At 46.3% G+C, this 22397-nt stretch overlaps 1 protein-coding gene across 1 annotated transcript in view; it reads left to right on the forward strand.

Annotated features, from left to right (window-relative positions):
* mtnr1aa (melatonin receptor 1A a) overlaps positions 1 to 21991 on the forward strand; it is a gene marked incomplete at its 3' end in the record, with an annotated part of 30550 nt that extends 8559 nt beyond the window's left edge. Inside the window, exon 2 of the mRNA XM_083692876.1 lies at positions 21123 to 21991. Coding sequence (XP_083549002.1) covers positions 21123 to 21991 — 869 coding nt within the window. The remainder of the gene's footprint in view (positions 1 to 21122) is intronic.
* Positions 21992 to 22397: the final 406 nt, after the last annotated feature.

Below are 22397 nucleotides of genomic sequence, written 5' to 3' on the forward strand. Positions count from 1 at the left end.
ATGCACGCACACACACACACACACACACACTTTACCCCAAAGACCGGTGTCATCACTATCCTCTTATCTGTGTCCTCGCAGTGAGTATGATTAGGCTTAGAAGTTGTGTGTTGTTTCATTAAAGGGGTGTTTCGTGATTCATTAAAGGGGTGTTTTGTGTTGGGGAGGTGTTCTTGAATGGTATAACAGATTCCTCCCTTGAGGCGCATGGCTTCTAAGGTCTCCATGTGATGAAAACAAGTTGGTCCTTTGTTTCTTTTTATCAATCCACGATACTTGTCACAAACAGAATATATTGCTCCGTGAAATTGGACATGGAGTTTTAATATTGCTCAAGAAAAGACCCCGACCAAGGGAAGTTAGAAAAGGCGCCGGTTTAATTTAGGAACCACTGCCCTGGATCGCTGGTAAGAGAGACAAAGAAACCAGCAGGAACCAGACTTAAAGCTGACCATTTATTGGCTCAGACACACAGTCTTTGTCGTGATAGTGGCAGAGAACAGTGTTTGTTATGCATTATTAACAGACTGTCGCTACGGCGTTTAAATCCAAAGAAAGTATATCCAAGAGGAGAGTAAATCTGTTGTAGTTCACCTGACTACACTGGCAGTCTGCGTCGTGAGCCTGGCCCGGACTGGGCCCGGACTGGGCTGGCCATGCAGGTTCATACTGGTCCCAGCCACCACCTTCCTATTGGCCTGGCCGAGGTCAGGTGAGGATACAGACCGGTCTGAGGTGCCAATGAGAGATCATGGGGGGGGGGGGGGGGGGTTACAGGGGATCTCTCTCTCCTTCAAGAGCCCACCCCCCCCCCCCCCCCCCCCCCCCCTCATACCCCTTCAGTAGGCCCTGCAGCAGTGTTGGAGCAGGCAGGGGTTTTCCACCATTGGCCTTAAAAGGCTTGTGGTAAAAGCCAGTTTAAATATACTCTCGGATCAGATGTCCTCCCTTCCCCAACCCTCTCTCAACCAATAATGAGATAAGAACCCGTCTGACCTGGGATCAGAGGCTAGAAGCGATTTACACGCTATCTCGATATGAGAATCATAAATTACACAACTCCTACGTGCGTAGTGCGTTGTCAACCTTGTACAGTAGCGAGGCTGTTGCCCTGACACGGGAGGGGACGGGGTTTTCCTCCGCCTTGTCACTTGATGTGCCGACACCTCTGCGACTGTATTGGTTTATCAATAGCCAGTCCAGTGGACTGACCCAGAGTTAATAGTGTGGCCGTGCTGTGGGCCAATGTCATTGACAGAGGTACTTCATGCTAACACGACTGCCACTATGATTTGTCAAGGAAGCCGACAGGACGGTGCCTGAGAGGACAGCGATTTACAGCTTTTGTTCGAGCGAATACCGTGTCGGGAAACATATCACTGGAGGTGTTCCAGTGGACTGACCCGGTGCAAATTGCCTGGTGCTGTTTTGTAGGTTGGATGTTGAGGTGAACATGTAAATAGACATGGTACTTGGTATTTATAGTCATCTTTTAGACACGGGTGACGAACTCTGTGATCAACTCTCTCCTCCCCCTACTGAGTGTATCACAATAGTGGTGTAATTTAAACAAATATAACATACTGTACCTTAGCATGTACCCTGTACTGCATGTTGGAGTACAATTAATGTTCCTATTACTGTATGCTGTCTTTTTATGCAAGCAATGCTTTGTGTGTGTGTGTGTGTGTGTACACCTGCACACGTGTTTGTGTGTGTGTGTGTGTGTGTGTGTGTGTGTGTGTGTTAGGGCTGTGCGGTATAACAGTAATACGGTAACCTGTGGGATTTGAAAATGATTTCTGCTCCAATATACTGCCAAATTAAGAGCTGTTAATCTATTTGCATTATGAGCGCGGAGGAGCGAGAGGGAGGGGGGGGGGGTGTTCTTTTTCTCCTCTCACGAGGGGGAGGGGCAGGTGCCATGTGCTGACTTTGGACACACATACAGGAGAGAGAGAGCGAGATCTGCTTGTTTTTGCCTTTCTTGGTCATGGCTGTTAATTATGGCTGTCTTTGATTTCTTTCCACTCGCTCACCTAACTTTTCAGAAAATCTACTCCGTTATCAAGTTCGCATGGCCTAAGTAGGAGACTGTTATTTGAAGTGATGCAAGGAATGTCATCTGATCAAACCTTCTACCCATTTCAAAGCTGCTGATCTATCATGACCAAGATCTAACTCCAGGGCCTTTGTAGAGTACCGACATCATCAGAAACTGCAGAGGCAATCTCTTTTAGAATGGCCCAAACTAGCTCTTTACCCACCAGCAGAGCTGAACCTTTCCTCTTAACTAATGAGTGCGTGCATGTGTGCCTGCACCTGTGTGCCTGTGTGTGTGTGTGTGTGTGTGTGTGTGTGTGTGTGCGTGTGTGTGTGTGTGTGTGTACCATAAACGAACTGCAATTATTGTCTTAATGAATCAATTTCCACAGACTCTCTCCCTGCCACATTATGCCATCTCCACTTGGCCATATTGGATCCAGAGCTGGGGCTATTTGGGCGCCGTCCAAAAACAATTGGAAATCATGAGGGAGGGAGGGAGGGAGGGAGGGAGGGAGGAAGGAAGGGAGGAAGGAAGTAAGAGATCAGTGCCGATAGCCACCCCCCCCCCCCCCCCCCCCCCAGCCAGGCAACAGCTACTGTATAGTTTCTCTCTACGGCCTCGTCTCCCTCTGAATAAACTGTTTTTTAACGAGGTGTTATGAATCGAAATGACCGGCCATGTGGTTGAGACAGCCTTGTATTTGGATGATCCATATCAGCTGGGGAATGTGGTATTTTAGGAGAAACACTTAGACAGAGCCTGCGGAGTGGTTCACATTTTGGAGTGCGGGCGTGCGTGCGTGCGTGCGGGCATCTTTGTGCGTGCGTGCATCTTTGTGTGTGTGTGTGTGTATCTGCGTGTGTGTGTTTGTGTGTGTGTTTGTGTGATCTCTGCTACTCCAGGCTGTTTGTCGGAAAATGCTCTGTCGACATGGTTGACCGATATATATCCTCTCCATCTGAAATGGTGTGGCTTCCAATTTGAGCGAGCAGCTCTCTGTATCAAATGCCAAATCCAACGCTACAGCTTAACCGTGGTTTACTCGTGAAATGCCTCAATTTTTATTCACTTCTTAGGAAAAGAGAGAAGGAAAGAGGGAAGCGAGAGAGAGAGAAACGGGGCGGAGGGAGAGAGAGAGGGAGAGAGAGAGAGAGAGAGAGAGAATATACAGTCTGTATCGTGGCCTTTCGCTTTTTTAGGGAGCTGGTCTGTGTGTATAATTTCTAGGAGAGAGTCAGCGAACCAGCAGTTTGTGCGTGCATGTGTGGGTGTGTGGCCGCGTGCGTGGGGAAAAGTGTCAGTGTTACATTAATGCAACCATATCTTATATCTCCCGTATTTTATTTCATTTTACATTTGTAGCAACAGGGTACGACAGTCACAGGGGCGCTGTTTGTAGCCAATCCAGAAAACCGAACTAGGTGTAACTCCCCAAGGCTCATTGTCATGGCATGGAATGGAAACACACGTGTTTTGATACCATTCCTGATTCCATCCCACGCATTACAATGAGCCCGTCCTCCGATTTCTACCTCCACCTGCCTCCACTCTACATCGAGTGTGCACACGTTTTCTCAGGGTGAAGTTTACAGGCATTATATTGCGGGTATTTTCAGATTCCGAGGGTGTGTATTTGTATAGTTATGGCAGTAGAGACTTGTTAAGATTCCCAGGGAGTATATTGGTACTGGAATGAGAAGGAGTGTTCTCTTTTGTTATGTTAATGGAGTTGCAGGATGTGTATTGTTCAGCCCCGAGCACCGTCTCCAGACTAGAGAATGACTAATTCATCATTTATCTGATCTAGCTCCAACAACTCAAACCCAAAATCTCTCTCTCTCTCTCTCTGTTCTTTCTGCCTGCTTGTATCAGATGGATGTGTGTGTTTGTGTTCTTTGTGTGTGTGTGTGTGTGTGTGTGTGTGTGTGTGTGTGTGTGTGTGTGTGTGTGTGTGTGTGTGTGTGTGTGTGTGTGTGTGTGTGTGTGTGTGTGCGTGTGTGCGTGTGTGTGCCTGCCTGCCTGCGTGCGTGCGTGTGTGTGTGTGTGCGTGTGCGTGTGAGTGAAAGAGCGAGAACGTAGAGCCAGACTAGGCTGGGTGGAGCAGGTCGGAAGGGAAATCTGAGAAAATAAGGAAAAGATAAATAAGATGGAGAGAGAGAGAGAAAAGAGGGAGAGAGAGAAAAGAGGGAGAGAGAGAAAAGAGGGAGAGAGATAAGCGTGAGCTCCTGTTACTCAGAACCGCTCGGCTCCTGTTCCCTCTGTTTAGGATTACTGTGTTTCTCTAATCACCGAAATTCAGTGTTTTTAAAAGTTGGGTACCGGTGACCGCAGGGAAGAGAGACTGATTGCACTACTGTTATAGTAAGTTCCTGACATTACTACCAACTGTGTGGGGGGGGGGGGGGGGGGGGAGACACGCGAGCAACTCAGTGTTGTGGAAAATAGGATTCATTTTAATGATGGATATAGCAGATAGCGGATTTTTAATATAGGGATTAAGGAGTAGGTGACAAGATGCTCTGAATTCCAGAGCATGACTCAGATGCTGAACCTTTGCATAATCAGGATACACACACACACACACAGACACACACACACACACACACACACACACTTACACATCTGTGACAGGGGTGGTGGCTTACAGTATACACTGACACCCATACCAACCAGTAGGCTAAGCTGCTTGACATCCTAAAGCGACATGGCTGTTGAGCTTAAAATGACAGTTTATCATTCTGATAAAGGGTTGATTTGTACATGACCTGACTTTTTGTTTTCTAACTTCCCCTCGCACTGTGACTGCCGATTGGCACTTGTTCTTATCAAAGGTTTTTATTTACGATGACTGATGTACAGTTTAGTCACTTACTTAGACAAATGTATTTATTGTAAATTACTTAAATGGAAAAAATGGAAATGGGGAAAATATGAAAAACATGAGTGACATTTTAGGCAACAGAGTTTAAACAGGATTAAAACAAGCTCTTTTAGAGGTCAGGAGGGGTCGGGTCATCTGATTAATAAAGATACGGCCATAGGAATAACAACTGGCACGACAACCAATCAGAATAAGAGGCTCAGCAGATGCTAAACCCTTGGCTAGACTCTCTCTGTTTGTGCAACATATTTTTTCTGGCCCACCAAAAGCATAAACAACGACTGTAGCCCTGATTGAATACTCTTAAAATGCATCCATGTATTATGGCAAGGATGGCTGACATCACAAACTTTTGGGAACTTTTTTGCCCAAACTGGAGCCCACAGTAGTTAAGGCTGTACAATGACATCATTGCTTCAACAGTTAGTTTTTTTAATAAAAAAAATAAAAAAACACTAAAAATAGCAACTATAAATAACTGCTTCAACAATTATCAATCTAGTATGTGTTGCACCATCGGCACGCCGACACGCTGGTATTGTTTCGAATGGTGTTAGTCTGCTTGTGTTAAAAAAAAAAAAACTGGATATCATTTGTTTTTCATACACAGTTTCATGGTTTAAAGAGAGATGCCATTGCCTCTCTACTAAGGTTGGGGCGAATACCTGAATTCCATTCCATTCTAGTGCATTGAATTCTAATTAGGTAATTGGAAAAAAAAGGCCATTCATTTACAATGATTTTTCAATAAATTGTATCTGGGTATCGTAAAGGTTCCACCGGCAACTCAACCCACACAGTTACGATACCCAGATACAATTTATTGAAAAATCATTGAAAACGAATGGCCTTTTTTTTTCAATGATGAATGAATTGATGAATTCCTTAATTCCATTGGGGCGCAGCAGGTGTGAGTATTGTGCGAGATACCACAGCCCAGTTAAATGGCTTTTCATTAAATAATTGGCTTGGTTTTTACTGTTCTGCTAATGAGTTCGGCTGACGCAGCCAAGCTCCAATTATTTCCTATCCTTGTGATTAAACAAGGGGTCCGCAGTTTAGACCCATCAGTGTTGGGGCCATTGGATGACTGATGATGATCACGGATGATCTGGTCTCAGCTGTTTCTGTGGCGTGTTCAACAGTGCCATTTGGCCATCCCAAACAAACCAGTCCTCCTCACCCAACTGTCATGTACCCCCTGTTGTCAAGTCAAGATCATTGAGGAAGAGCTGCCTCATTTAAACACAGACCACATATTCATTACATTTCATGAGTGATTTAATCAAGGAAAGTTCTTTGTAACCACAAAAGTCCCACTCCCCCAATTCCCTCATAGTCAAACAACAGTTGAGCGTTATGCTACCAAGGGAGGGGAAGAAGAAAGGAGAGAAGGGGGGAGAGAGTGAGTGAGAGACAGACAGAGAGAGACAGACAGACAGACAGACAGACAGACAGAGAGAGTATGAGAGAGAGGATAAACAGTCTTTGTCTAGGCCTATAGCTTTTTTAGGGAGCTGGTCACGTCTGGTGTGTAGAATTTGTAGAAGAGTGTCAGCAAGCCAGCAGCTCCTTATTAAAAGCATCCTCCACAGAGTGCTTCGGAAGCTAAAAGCCATACATGAGATCAATCCAATCTACCAACCGGATCAACTCGCCCGTTAATTGGAATGCTAACACTAATTACGAAAAAGGAAGAGAAAAGAAAAGAGAAAAGAGGGTTAGTTTTTTCTCCTTTTAACCCCCTCCCCAACCCCTCCGCCTGCTCTTAATTGGTTTCCTTTTTTAGGATCGGGGGGGGTGGGTTGGGGGGGGGGTTTGTAGGGGGGGGTGATAACAAGTCGGGATAAAAAGTCGGGAAAACTAGCCCTCCTTTTTCTTAATTAGTGTTAGCATTCCAGGGCTTATGGCCGACTGGATTAGATAACAGCTGTGTTAGCCAATATGGTTTGGAAGTGTAATGGAGATGGTTTGGAATCACGATTGTGTGATGAAGTGTGACCTTGCTTAAGACTGAAACATTTAGCATTTTGGCTGTCCAAGCCAATGCCTTAGCTTAGCAGACTCGGGTTGTATTGTAGCATGCGGGAGACCTGGGTTTGAATCCCGTCACTTACCTAAGCCTACCTAGCATCTCAGGGAAGCACTGACACCGACAAAACGCCTCCAACTTCCCTGTGAGGGAATCATCGTTGCTACTGAAAGGATTGGATAGGTATGAGCCAGACGGGTTGTCTTTGTCTTCTGTTTGGCTAGGTGGAATCCCTGCCATCTTCATTGTACCTATCCAATCTTCTCAGATCTACAGAAGTATCTTGTAGGGAGCAAGGGCTTGTGGGTGATTATCGAAACATCTGTGCCTGTCTCCACAGAGCGTTTCAGAGGCAGAGGGCTGATCTAGGATCACACACACTACACTCAGACACTTTGTGGGATACGTGCCCAGGGCCCATCAGAACAGAAACGTCTCTTCCCTGTCTTGCTCCCACGCTTGTGTTTTAGAGATGTTGGAAGATGTTTCTCCCCCCCATGTGACCTGTCTACAGGGAGAGCCCTAGAACAAGCAGACAATGGGCCTTTGTCCATCCACTCAATGTGTACACTGACTACACCGATACAGGCTTAAAAAAAACAGACCTGGGTATGGAGCTCTGTATGAAATATCTCAGTCTGAACGTCTTGTGGTTATGATTTGATATCAGAGAGAGGGCCTCTAAGGAACCCAGTGTGAAGATGCACACAAACACTCATTGTTCCACACACACACTCCCGCACACGCGCACACACGCGTACACACACACACACACACACGCATACACACACACACACACACACACACGCGCGCGCGCACGCACGCATACACACTTTCCACCGGAAGACTGTAATTCTATTGTCTAATTATATCATATGTGCTATGTAATGAGCCTTGCTTGTTTTTGCCATGCCACAGAATCACACATCATCATGAGACTTGTCCAGGAGGGATGCTAAACACCGGCCTGATATTGGAATAGCTACTGTATGAGGCAACTATGCACAAAAAAACATTTTCCGACCGCATGAAAGGTGCACTGAAGAGAAATATCTTTTGAACAAACTGTCCCTTTAAGCTGGCCAACTGGTCCCTTCCCTGGAGATAGATATATAGGAGGTCTTGTGATTGGAGGGAGGGGGTAGGCCTAGATAGAGCAGGATGTGTGAGTGGTCCAGCGTTGTTCCAGTGGGGAGAGGCTCCATGGCGCCATACCCAGACCTTACCCTTGTGTCCTGGCTGAACCCTGGCTCTGTCTCCCCTTATCTGGATCATCACATCAGAGCACACACTGTTACTGAACCACTGAAACACCATCAACCGTGTGTGCGTGTGCGTGTATGTGTGTGTTTCTGTGGTGTGTGGATTCCCAACTGCTCCATCTGTTTGTTGCTTTTCTTCTTCTCACAAACACTGAGTTGTACCAAATGGAATGGAACCACTGAGATTGCAATTCGGGGTGAGGGTGAGGGTGAGGGTGAGGGTAGTGGTAGATAATAATGCTCACACCTGTCATTTTTCCCCTCTCTCCCTCATTAAGTTTCTTTGAGAATTCACTTCTGTTTGTTACCGAGGTGCTTTGGTTCGTGCTGCCTGCTGACCACTGGCCATACACAACCTTGACCCTGGCCTCTTTCTCTCCCCTGATCTACTCCTCTTCTCATTTCTTTCCTTCATGCTACAATGACCAGTAAAATGCTGAAAAGCTTCATAGCGATAGTGGATGTCCTGTGGAGGCCCTCTCACCCACCTTTCCAATCCTCTCCGGTCAGCAGACGAAGGAAAGGGGAAAGGAAAAAAGTCAGGGGTGTCCAAACTTTTTTTAAAGAGGGCCAGATTTCATAATGTGAAGAAGCCCGGGGGCCAATGGTCCCTTCTGACATTTTTTTTTAACAATAAAAGTTACATACAAATGCACTGTTCTATAACAATTTTATTTTCATTGTCACAATTATCATTTTTTTTAATTGCAATGGAACCAAATGTAAGCCACTCTGGCGTGAACAAATAAAAGAAAAAAAAACAATTCTGCCTTTCTTTCACATCTGGAGTCAGATAACAGAACAAACTGTATGGAATACCTTAAACTTCCATTTAGTTGATAAAAATCTTAACCTCACGTTCATTTTAAACACAACTTATTATGAGTAATGCAAAGTCTGTTAACATTTAAGTTTAAAACAAATGACTCTTGCTCTTGTCTTTCACAAGATCATTCAGAAAGTAATATTTTGTGTCACATCTACAGGTACATAACACCAGCAGTTATAGGCCAACCTTATTCAAAAGTTTAATACAATAAGTGCCATAAGTCCAAGTGCATATATTTATAACTGTGCTTTTGGCTTTTCACTGTTAATAGTGGCAGATGTTACCATTCAAAACACTCAGAATTTCAGATTGACCAAGAAACAGATAACTTACTGACACTAATGAGAAGGGTGACACTGAGATCTGGATTTCAGTAGACAGGCCAGGTCTGGTTTGAGGGCAGTGGTTGAGATGTGTAAAATGTCACGTAGGTGGAAGTCACTTAGTCTTGACCTCAAGCAGTTCTTGTTTAAGTTCATGACAGAGAACATCTGCTTCCACAAATATGTGGAGCCGAATAAGCTCAGCATTTTCTTTGCAATTGTTCGCATTTCTGGAAACCTGCCTTTATCCAGCTGCCGGTAAAAGTCAACAAGAGAAAGCTGCTGGTGTCTGTCGCGCCACTCGTTGTCACACTGCAGATCAATGAGCTCCAGCTGCAGCTGTGGCGGAGCATCATCGAGGTACAGAAGGGAGAAGACAAAAGCAATATGTCCTTCACAATAGCTGCAATATCCCGAAAGCGTTCGTTAAACTCCACAGAAAGAGATGCGATGGCTGTTGCATACCTCTTCGTTTGCGCACCGATGTTGTCCTGTAGAAAACTGTCCAGGACCTCTTGCAAAGCTGGGTAATGTGCGGTGAAGGGTTCCATTTGTGACAAGTGTCTTTGGAAAAGTTACAGCTTGATTCCAAAGGCCTTAATGTGCGCATATACCACTGCGTCTTGTCCTTGGAGGCTAACGTTCAGCGCATTAAGATGCTTTGTTATGTCAACCAAAAAAGCCAAATCTGCCAGCCATACGGTATCTGACAGTTCTTGCATTGGTTGTCCCTTTTCAGCCAAAACATGTCCAATTTCTTCTCTGAGAGAGAAAAATCGCTGCAGTGCGGACCCCCGACTGATCCACCTCACATCGTTGTGATATACTACATCTCCGTATTCAGCCTGGAAGTCAAGGAGGAACTGCTTAAACTGGCGGTGGTATAGGGCTTTAGAGCGAATAGAATTGATTGCCTTTACCACGGGTTTCATAACATGATCAAATTTGAGATGTTTTGCGCAGAGAGCCTGCTGGTGAATTATACAGTGGAGTAGAATAGCGTTACCTCCTTCTTCGTTGACTTCGTTGTAGATCAATGTGGACAATCCACTTCGTTCATCAACCATGGCAGGCGCACTATCGGTAATAATCCCACTAACTTTACTCCATGGTAGTTTCATATCGTCAACAGCTGTACAAACAGAAACGAATAAATCCGTTCCTCTTGTTTGGCCTTTAAGGCTTTGGAGGTCAAGCAGCTCCTCTGTTATGTTCATGTCATCGTCAACTCCTCTCAAAAAAATCAGTAGCTGCGCAGTGTCAGATGCATCTGTGCTTTCATCGCAGGCTAATGAAAAATAATCAAAAGTCACTCCCCCTGTACCCCAATTGTCTCTGAATATCTGATGATAAGTCCTCTGTTCTCCGTGCCACAGTGTTACGAGCCAGGCAAACATTAGCAAATTCTTGCTTCTTCTCGGGGCAAATGTTCTCCACCATTATCATGACACAGTCTTTGATAAACGTACCCTCTGTGAAAGGTTTGTCATATTTGGCGATTAACATGGCCACTTCGTAGCTTGCTTTGGTGACGTTTTCATTTGACTCACAGGCCCGCCTGAAGAGTCGCTGTTGTGAGGCCAAAGCAGCTTGGAGTTGCTTCACTTTTTCAGCACGCTCACTCCCTGTTAGCTTGTCATATGCGTTAGCATGTTTGTCTGGTAGTGTCTCTTTACATTGAATTCCTTAAACATGGTAACAGTCTCTTGACAAATTAAACAAACACAATTGCTCCGATTTTCAGTGAAAAAATATTGTAATTCCCATCTCTCCTGGAAGCGTCGGCCCTCACTGTCAACTTTCCTCTTTTTATTTACAGGCGCCATGGCAGAAACTAGCGAGAAGTGTTCACAGCAAGGTCACAGAGCCATATAGAGTTAGAGTTCACCATGCGGTGAAAGGAGAAATTGCATTTTGAACCTTTTATGATTTATTTATTCTGTTTGACAGTCCTAGCGGGTCATAAAGAATACATTACAAAACCGAAGCTGCGGGCTGTGTGAAATCTGACTGCGGGCCGTGATTGGCCCCCGGGCCGGACTTTGGACATGCCTGCTCTCGACGTTCGGGACACAGCTGCGGTACATTGGGAGGTTTCTACCCGAGTGGTTATTGGAGTATTTATCCTACTGTAACCACATCTGCTGTTAGCTCTTCTGTTATCTACATCTGCTGTTAGCGCTCTCTCTCTCTCTCTCTCTCCATACATCCCTCTCTCTCGTCCCCTCTCTTTCTCCCCCCTCCTTCTCTCTCTCTCTCTCAGCTGCAGCTGACGTAAGAAGCAGCTAGCAACGCCGAAGGGCGTGGGGGGGCATGACAGCCGCGACCCACACGCTTCACCCAACCGACAACCCCCGGGTGCTAGACTACAGTGGGCCCTGACACAAGGCCTTCAATGTGAGGGGAAATGAAGCGGCTAATGACATGCAGTAGCCTGTAACTAGGCTAAAGTCCTAACGGCTAACACACGGCCGCTCTCCGCTCCGCGATGATAACAGAACACGTTCACATGACAAAATAGCGTCACGGCATGCGGTGACTGTAGGCGACATGCGAAACAGTCTGCTGCGGTTGTGTTATGTTTGATTGTGATGTTAGGTGATGGTCACTCAACACACCATAACATAGCACTGCCTGGATGATAACATGACACAGCTCATGGCTATCAGTCACGGTACGTAGCTAACGTTAAGCGACAACAACTCGTTTCGTTTTGTCTGATTTTAACATTGGATGATGGCACCACCAAGCATGTAGTTACAGTCTGCCTCCAGCGGGTAGCGGTACCCTGTCTGGAGTCGTGACACTAATCGCGTTTGTCACCCGGTCTGGGCATATAACCTGACGCAGCAGGACACCTTAACTACAGTAGCACCTAGTTCACCCGCTTAGACGGTTTGTGTATGTTAATGTCGGACATCACAGCAGCAGCTTGACAAATGAGGGATGGGCATAATCACAATGACAGGATGACAGAGGACAATACATGGGGTGGGGGTGGGGGTGGGGGTTGGGTGGGTGGTAAGACGAGGCGACTGTTGGACCTGTCAGCTCGCGTCACGCCACCAGCTGGTGGGGGGTGGGGGGGGGGTTTGGTGTTCTGACATCCAAGGTGACATCACCCGTGGTGTTCTGTCAGCGCGGCTTCCCGAGGAGAGACAGTGAGCGCGCCCGACAGGTGTTTTCACAACGTATGATCCTCAACGCCACGCCACGCCAGGTCCAGGGCACTGGGGGGAAATAAAACCAAAAAAACTAGAGAGAAGTGGTCCGGCACACCAAGAATTAGACTGTGTTAGTGGTGGTGGTGGTGGTGGTGGTGGTGGTGGTGGTGGGGGGGAGGGTGTCACAATGATGGGAAGAGAGGTTTTTTCCACAATGGTTGATGCTCAATGCATTAGACTGTGTTCAGGTGGATGAGATGAGAGAGGGAGAGAGAGAGAAAGAGGGAGAGTGGGGTGAGAGTGGGGCCCTTTGTAGAAACAACCCCTAACCCCAAGCCCCCAGACCCTAGTCCTGAGGCTCTTGAGTGGATCTGAAGGGAGTGGAAATACACTCACCGAGCACTTTATTAGAACACTATACTTATACTGGGTAGGGCCTCCATTTGCTCTCAAAACAACCTCAATTCTTCATGGCATTGATTCCACAAGATGTTGGAAACATTCCTTTGAGATTCTCTGGTCCATAATGACATGATTGCATCACGCAATTCCTGCAGATTTTTCAGGTGCACTTTCAAGCTGTGAATCTCCCGTTCTACCACATCCCAAAGGTGTTCTATTGGATTCAGATCCAGTGACTGGGAAGGCCACTGAAGAACACTGAACTCATTGTCATGTTCATGAAACCAGTTTGAGACGACTTTTGCTTTGTGACATGCTGGAAGTAGCCATTAGAAGATGGGTAAATTGTGGCCATGAAGGGATGCACACGGTCAGCAACAATGCTCAAATAGGCTGTAGCATTCAAGCGATGATTGATTGGTATTAACGGGCCCAAAGTGTGCCAAGAAAACATTCCCCACACAGGTGTACAGGTGTTCCTAATAAAGTGTTCGGTGAATGTGTGTGTGTGTGTGTATATATAAATCTATGTATATATATATATATATATATATATATATATATATAAGCAAGATGGTGAAAATTCCACGTGGCCAATCAGAGGGCAAGTTGGAGCCGCTATCATCTTGTTTCCCTCAACCATTACTCATATTCGCTATTCAAGTTTCTAGGGAGTAGGGGGACGGAGGTTGTTTCTTGACAGAGCAGTTGAGTTTGGGATGGGCAAGTTTGATGGAGCTTTGAGTTTGAAACCCTCTGTAAGTCGATAGGACTCAGTTGCCATGTCCTGTTTCTGTGGCGAGGGGCAGCTTGATGCACATCCCCTGGACAGGGCGCTAGTCTGTCCCGAGGGCTTAACCCCAATCCATCTCCTTCTTGCTGAGTGCCAAGCAGCAGAGAGGCATCGGGTCCTTAAAGTCTTTGCTATGACTTGGCCCAGGCAACTGGGGATCGAAACCCCTTAACCTTCTTATCGAGGCCAGAGACTCAGTCTACAGAAATCCCACTGTTGTTGAAGAACAGTACTAGGGTGCTGTCCAGGATGCTGCCTGGAAGAAAACGAAAAAAAATATTCAATATGACCATTTCTTCAGATTTCCTGAACACAGCAATGAAAGAAACCTCTTGAGATCAAGAGGTGTCAAGTTCAAGTTTGTTGCTCGTAGAAACATTTCATCGTGCACTGAACAAAAAGAAACCTCAACTGCTCTGCTGTCTCAGGAGGTCTGTCTGAATGAAGGAGTCATCCTGACCTGACATGGCTTTCTGCAAGGCATCGAGTGCCAAAAGGGAGACAAAATGCAGACCAAATTCCAGAAATTAATGGGACGATTTGAAGCACTCTCCCCATTTTGTTATCAAATGTCAAGAGTCGGTGCTGTACGGTATAACGGCCCTGACATACCTCTCTGGTAATGGCGACTGTTTTTGGCACACGATTTGGGTCTTTCTATTTATTTTTCTTATCGTTCTCTCACTCACAGTAGGGTAGTTTAGACTCATATTGTCTTTCTACCTCGAGACATTCAGACATTCGAGATATTCAGCTGTCTTTGGTTAACAATAGATTTGCATTCCTATAACCATCGCCACATACAGCTGGATGTATAGACTGGGGAAGGCTGGTGGAGGTAGAAATCAGAGTACAATCAAATCAAATCAAACACGCATGTATGCTTGATGTATTGGAGTTCTGAGGTATTTATTTGTGTCGTTCTGTTTTGTCAGGCATCACATTGCATACATCTCTTGCATTTTTTTGTTTAGACTCTAGCTCTTTATTTGAATTTGAATTCACATAATGGCAGGTGTACACTCACCAAACACTTTATTGGGAACACCTGTACACATTCTCATGGTGGAGGTGGTGTAATGGTGTGTGGAATGTTTTCTTGGCACAATTTACCCGTCTTCTAATGACTACTTCCAGCACAATAATGCATCATGTCACAAAGCAAAAGTTGTCTCAAACTGGTTCTCAGTTCTCAGTGTTCTTCAGTGGCCTTCCCAGTCACCGGATCTGAATCCAATACCTTTGGGATGTGTTAGAACGGGAGATTCACAGCTTGAAAGTGCACCTGAAAAATCTGCAGGAATTTCATGATCCAGTCATGTCATCATGGACCAGAATCCCAAAGGAATGTTTCCAACATCTTGTGGAATCAATGCCACGAAGAATTGAGGCTGTTTTGAGAGCAAAGGGAGGCCCTACCCAGTATTAGTATAGTGTTCCTAATAAAGTGTTCGGTGAGTGTATATGTGTTGTGGTTAATTAAAATGTCAGATGACTAGATGTTGTACTAAATTAGAGACAGAGTTGGAAGTGTTTGGTGAGGTATTGAATATGCTGCTTTCTGCAGTGTTGTTGGTTCATGTGGAACCTGCCTCGCTCGCCAGGTCAGCCTATCAATCCCTTCGCCCACACACACACACACACACACACACACTTACCAGCACGTGGAGGTAAAAATAAACCAGCACAGCCTGAATCCAGCCCCCTCTCTCTCTCTCTCTCTCTCCCCCTCTTCATTGTCTCACCAGCCTGGATATCAACTCAGAGTAACTGACAGAGTAATGACAGATCATTTCAGCATGCTCACCTGGAATGGCCATTTATTTACACTCACTGAACACTTTATTAGGAACACTACACTAATACTGGGTAGGGCCTCCCTTTGCTCTCAAAACAGCCTCAATTCTTCGTGGCATTGATTCCACAAGATATTTTTTTCAGGTGCACTTTCAAGCTGTGAATTTCCCATTCCACCACATCCCAAAGATTTGATTTGATTCAAATCTGGTGACTGGGAAGGCGACTGAAGAACACTGAACTCATTGTCATGTTCATGAAGCCAGTTTGAGACGACTTTTGCTTCGTGCCATTGTGCATTATCATGCTGGGAGTAGCTATTAGAAGATGGGTAAATTCAATTAAATGGGTAAACAATACTCAAATAGGCTGTGGCATTCAAGCAATGATTGATTGGTATTAACGGGCCCAAAGTGTGCCAAGAAAACATTCCCCACACCATTCCACCACCTCCACCATGAGAAGGGGTACAGGTGTTCCCAATAAAAGTGCTCTTGAGTGTATATGCCACTGTATTGGAGCTTGTTTCATATACTCTCCTGGAACTGGATATGGCCTCAGTAGAAAGGAAAGAGGGGATTAACCCGAGAGAGACAGACTGACAGACAGACTGACAGACAGACAGACAGACAGACGGACAGAGAGACAGAGAGACAGAGAGGATAAACAGCCTTTATCTAGGCCTATAGCGTTTTTAGGGAGCTGGTCTGGTGTGAGAAAGAGGGATACAAAAGAGGAAGCGAGGGCAGGAGAGAGAAACAGAACGGATGGAAGAGAGAGAGAGAGAGAGAGAGCGGCTCATCATCCATGCCTGTCACTGGCCTCATTCATGAACACAATATCGGTAAATCCAATAATGACAATGTTTCTCTCAGCGCTGATGGTCTCTGTCCCCATGGCTCTCTGGCGCTCTCTCTCAGCCTTTCTCTATTTCTCTCTCTCTCTCTCTCTCTCTCTCTCTCTCTCTCTCTCTCTATCTCTCTCCTGTCAGTCCCTCTGAAGCAGGAAGCTTACAGAAACAACCATCTTAGGTTATTGTTTTTTTTGGTTTTCTTGGGTGTGGCTGACATTGTGCTTCATTTCCAGTACAGTAGCTTTGTCTCCATAGCATATGTACTGTAGGTCTACTTCACGCTGAGCTGCCACAGACTCCAATATGACAAGTGTTCCCAGTGCTATGACCCCTAGGTCATAATCGTGACAGCCATGGAATATGTTTGGGTGGTTTTCTCTCACGCTTACTAAATGCCAAATACAACTTAGCTTTGAAATACTTGAGCCGTACTTACAGTAGCTTAGGTTGCTTGCTATAATGGAACCATTTGAATAATTAAGTCTCAAAAGTGACAAAGTCCAAGCTAAATGAAGCACACTTCAAATAAGGTCATGTGTTTAATTTCACTTAAAGGGACATTTCACGTGGTGTTCGAGTGAGCCGGTTAGCAACCTAGCCAGCTACCAATGCTAACATAATGTAATTTGACTGAAATACAGAGTTTAGAATTGACAACTTGTCACGTATTGTTTGCTTTGTGTTCCACCTTTTTCGAACAAGTATACATTTATTACCGACTGAATGGAACTTTCATTTGTTCCCCTTCTTTTGGGAAAAACTGATGATGGGATGGAAATATGGAATACATGCTGCACTACGGTACCTGCACACAGGCCAGCTAAAGGGCACTTGGAAGGTATGTAAACAATTGCAAAAGTCCCTTTAATACCAAAACAGGTAACTTAAATGTGTTGAAACACGTGTTGCCCGATCACTCCACTCTTCCACCTCGGCTGGCCGCCTGGCACCACCGCCTATACGTTGATGCAGCAGTCATGCTACTCAGTCACGGCTTTTCACAGTCCTGGCACCCTGCTGGTGGAACGAGCTTCCCACTGCTGTCAGGACTGCAGAGTCACTACCAATCTTCCACCATAGATTGAAGACACATCTCTTCAGGCTACATCTTAACTGTCCCTCCTAAAGACCTATTCATCCCCACTACCCCCCTGTACAAGTTACTCTACTGTAAATAAATGAATAAAAACAAATTAAAAAACAAATGATTCCTTCTTCTAGCATTGTGACTGCCAATAGCCCCTGGTCCTAGCATTAATTACTTTTTCTTATGATGACTGATGGATAGATGATTCACTTACTTTGACAAACTTATTTGTTGTAAGTCGCTTTGGATAAAGGCATCTGCTAAATGCCATGTATGTAAATGTAACGTCAATGGAAAAAAGAAACATTAATTAATTGCATCTCATTATTTTTTATACCATTCGAGTTCATAAAGGCTGAACATAAACTGTAAAATTCCAATTCATGAGCGTGAGATATGCATGCAATTACATTAGGATTGCCCTCCGTCTCTCCGTACTTAAATGGTACTCATCTTGACATATTAAAAAGGATTCATTATTCCGTAGGTGATTCCCCATATATTTCCATACATTAACGTTGTAGGTTTTGCATAATGCTCTATAGAGCCAGGGCCCTCACAACCTTTCCCCACCGGTCGCTCTTTGACCTTGATGCCTGGCTGACTCCTGCAGTGGGAAGCGTTGACCTGTGACCCTCCAGGGGCCTTCGTGTCTCATTAGGGGGGTTTAAACGCCGAACCGCGAGATCGTGATGCTGCAGTGTGAGTGAAACCGAACGTGCTCAGACTCGTCCTGCTGACCTTCAAAACAGCAACACCAGGGGTGCGTTCAGTTGGCACGCAATAGTAGAAAATAGTTTGCGGCAGAAACTGTTAATATCGGATTGGATGAATTTCACAATACTCAACCCAACCTTGAGTACAAGCTGCATTGAGTCACATTCTGCAAGAGGAGGTTTCCCGGACACAGATTAAGTCCCAGTTAATGTTGAAACTCTATTGGCTTAATCTACATCTGGGAAACCAGTCCTACAAGTTGCATACATACATTTGTGTGGCTGTTTGTCACAGGTCATTGAGCGAGCAATCTAACTCACTGCGTATGTCTGCTACACTATGGTTCTAACTATATCGGCACAGAGAAGTCCACAGAGGCTACACTGGTGCCTTAATCCTTGCCTAATTTATATCTCCCCTAAAGACAAATAAAAACTTTAAATGACAGGTCAATGACAGGGCTCTGCAGTGACAGAACGGAGAGAGGAGAAGCTAGGCCTAGGGTGTCCTACGACACACACACACGCACGCACACACACACACACACACACACACACACACGAACACATCACACTGCCTGTAGGGCCCGCTTCTCACAACCTTGTCAAGGTTGAGAATCTTAGTCCTCTGAATGTGAGACACAGGGAGGGGAGTGCAATCTTAGAGACTCCCCTACCCACCTTGTGTGTGTGTGTGTCCGCAAGCCCACTCTGGGGTCTTGTGACATTAGCAGGTGAGTCTAATCCCCCTATAGAGGTTAGCTGGATGACAGATCTGAGAGGACCGTAGACTTTAATTAATACCAGCAGAGGTCGTTCCCCATGGAGGAATGTCTGGTATGTTACTGTGCTACTGTAGGGGGAAAGAGGAGAGGGGAGGAGGGCAGAAAGGAGAGGAATGGGGGAGAGATGGGGGGGGGGGGGTGATGGGGGAGAGAGGAGAGGGATGTAGGGGTGGTGGGAGAGAGAGGGAAGGGTGTGAGGAGAGATTTGAGGGCACCGCGGCAGGCAGACCTGTGCATGGTTGTACTTGTGTTCCTGTCCAGAAACAACGACCAGTCCCCCCCCCCCTCCCGAGACACTTCTCTAGATCTGGAAGGATTGGATTGATTTTAGCAAGATGGTGGTGTCTCCGCTTTCCCCTTTTGATAAGGAAAGGTGACATTCTCACCATGTTGCTTATACCGATCCGATCCTTTCAGATCGACACTAGTATCTATGGAGGAGGGCCTGGAGGTTGTTTCCAGACAGGGTACCAGTGCCCGACTGGGAGTGAAGGAGTGATCTGCCCGAGGCGCTTGGAAACTGATCTGAGTGTGTCAGACCAGCACCACAGGCGACGAAGGAGTGACAGGGGAGGACGTCACCATGACGTTGCTGAGACATTTTTTTTTGTAACGTTGGGAGAAAGTAATGTGTGTGTGTGTGTGTGTGTGTGTGTGCGCATGCGCACGTGCATGTTGTGCGTGTGTGTGTGTGTTTAGCTCGTCTTGACATGACAGAGGCAGTGTCACTAGCAGGGACGGGGTTCTGTCACACTGAGTTTGTTCAACTGAGGTTATTTAGCCTGTAGGGAGGTTGTCATGTTCCATCACTTCCCTTGGCTACCTGGGGTCTGTCTGTCTGTCTGTCTGTCTGTCTGTCTGTCTGTCTGTCTGTCTGTCTGTCTGTCTGTCTCTGTCTCTCTTTCCCTCTCTCACTCTCTCGCTCTCTTTCTCTGAAGAATTGTTTGTATGCAAATATGAAACGGGTTCATTTTTAAGTGACAATGTCTCAAGAAAGAGAGTTAAAGGATCTCTCTCTCTCTCTCTCTCTCTCTCTCTCTCTCTCTCTTCCTTAGCTGCCTGGGTTTTCCATGGACAGGGTTGACAGCTGTTGTATTCCTGCTCGGATGAGTATTGCTGTAGCTCTATCTCTCTCTCTCTCTCTCTCTCTCTCTCTCTCTCTCCTGCATACAATTTCACTCTTCAGAAGATCTGGCGGAACGCACAAATGCTGACCCTCGCATAATTAAGGCAAACAGTAGACTAATGAGTGAGCGGGAGAGAGAGAGGGAGAGAGGCGGAGGGAGAGTGTGTGTGTGTCGTTTGTGAGAGCGGGCGAGCGTGTCGTTTGCAGAATAATGAGCCTTTTTCTTCTTCTGGCCTCTTGTTGAAGTGCATGTCATGAGTCTGACTTGAAAGAGTGGGTGAAGGTTTGTTTACAGTCGAGCATTACAGTGTTATGTCTTTCAACAACAAGCTACTGTACCTAATCAACCTTCAGATCGGAACGAGGAACTCACACCCGTGCTAGCAGTGTTGCCTTAAGGACTAGCCGTTAATTATGTGTGCCAACGCGCGCGCGCACACACACACACACACATACACACACAATGTCAAGTCCTTGGCTTGCGTAGTAATTAGAGTTGTGCATTAATTAGAGCGGGGGGTGTGAGTGAGCTTCCTTTTCATTATTCGCCGACGGCAACGAGGCATTGCACGCATGTGAACCGCAGGCCAGTCACGCCTACTCGGGGAAAACACAAACAAAACAAACACACAAAAAAAGTCTCTCTGTCATCACCTCACTCGCAAATGGCCTCGAGGCACTTCACTGTGTTGCGAAGTAAACACATTTGTTCTGCGTGCGCGCAGAAAGAAGCAGTGAGACTGTAAATCGCGTTGAAAACAAACGTATTTCTCACAGTGACATTGAGTCAGACCCGTGGTCACTTTTGTCAATGTGTTATCATTATTATTGTTGTCTTGCTCTCTCTCACATTCTTGTTCTCTCTCATTCCCTTGTTTCTGTCTTTCTCTCTCTCTCCCTCTCTCTTTCTCTTTTTCCGCTCTCTCTCTCTCCCGCTACTCTTTAAACAGACCTTACCATTTCTAAGAGGTTGGTATTCTATTCACTAATGGTCTCTCTCTCCTCTCCTCTCTGTGACTTTGCAGGTAACATCTTCGTGGTGAGCCTGGCTGTAGCAGACCTGCTGGTGGCCGTTTACCCCTACCCTCTGGTCCTCACCTCCATTTTCCACAATGGCTGGAGCCTGGGCAACGTCCACTGCCAGATCAGCGGCTTCCTCATGGGCGTCAGCGTCATCGGCTCCATCTTCAACATCACCGGCATCGCCCTCAACCGCTACTGCTACATCTGCCACAGCCTCAAGTACGACAGGCTCTACAGCGACAAGAACTCGGTGTGTTACGTGCTGCTCATCTGGGCGCTGACGGTGGTGGCCATCGTGCCCAACCTGTTCGTGGGCTCCATACAGTACGACCCGCGCGTCTACTCGTGCACGTTCGAGCAGTCGGCGAGCTCGGCCTACACCATCGCCGTGGTCTTCTTCCACTTCATCCTCCCCATCATGATCGTGAGCTACTGCTACCTGCGCATCTGGATCCTGGTCATCCAGGTCCGCCGCCGGGTCAAGCCCGACAACCGGCCCAAGCTGACCCCGCACGACGTGCGGAACTTCGTCACCATGTTCGTGGTTTTCGTGCTGTTCGCCGTGTGCTGGGCGCCGCTCAACTTCATCGGCCTGGCGGTGGCCATCAGCCCCGACACGGTGGTGCCTCTGATCCCCGAGTGGCTCTTTGTGGCGAGCTACTTCATGGCCTACTTCAACAGCTGCCTTAACGCCATCGTGTACGGGGTCCTCAACCAGAACTTCCGGCGTGAGTACAAGCGCATCGTGGTGTCCGTCTGCACCGCGCGCATCTTGTTCCAGGAGAGCTCCAACGACGCGGCCGAGAGGCTGAAGAGCAAACCCTCCCCGCTCATGACCAACAACAACCAGGTCAAAGTGGACTCCGTCTGAGGGAGTGGGGGAGGGGGGGTCTAAAAGAGGATTCCTCTACTCTGAGTATGAGAGACAAGGTCTCAGAACAATGGATGTGTCTCGATATGTCGAAAGATACTTTGTCTCCTCATCTACTTTACTTGACTGGAGTGAATGAACTGAACTGGACTGGTGAAAAGTAGATACCTGGTGTGGTCATCGACCGATATTGCTTTCACTGATGCTGTCTTGTCAACGTCGTTGGAATTGAAGGAGAGGAGATGAGGAAAGGAGACAAGGAGAGGAAGACACTTTAGAGTATTGAGATGCCACCCTAAGACAACGGGTTGGGATGAGAGGAGTGCCGTGACAAAAGGTTCAACAAACAAACAAACAAACAACATACTGTGTACAATTAAAACAGAGAAAAAAAAGTACCAAATAC

Source organism: Argentina silus (assembly GCF_951799395.1).
Source record: "Argentina silus genome assembly, chromosome: 21".
In the NCBI taxonomy this organism is placed as follows: Eukaryota; Metazoa; Chordata; class Actinopteri; order Argentiniformes; family Argentinidae; genus Argentina; species Argentina silus.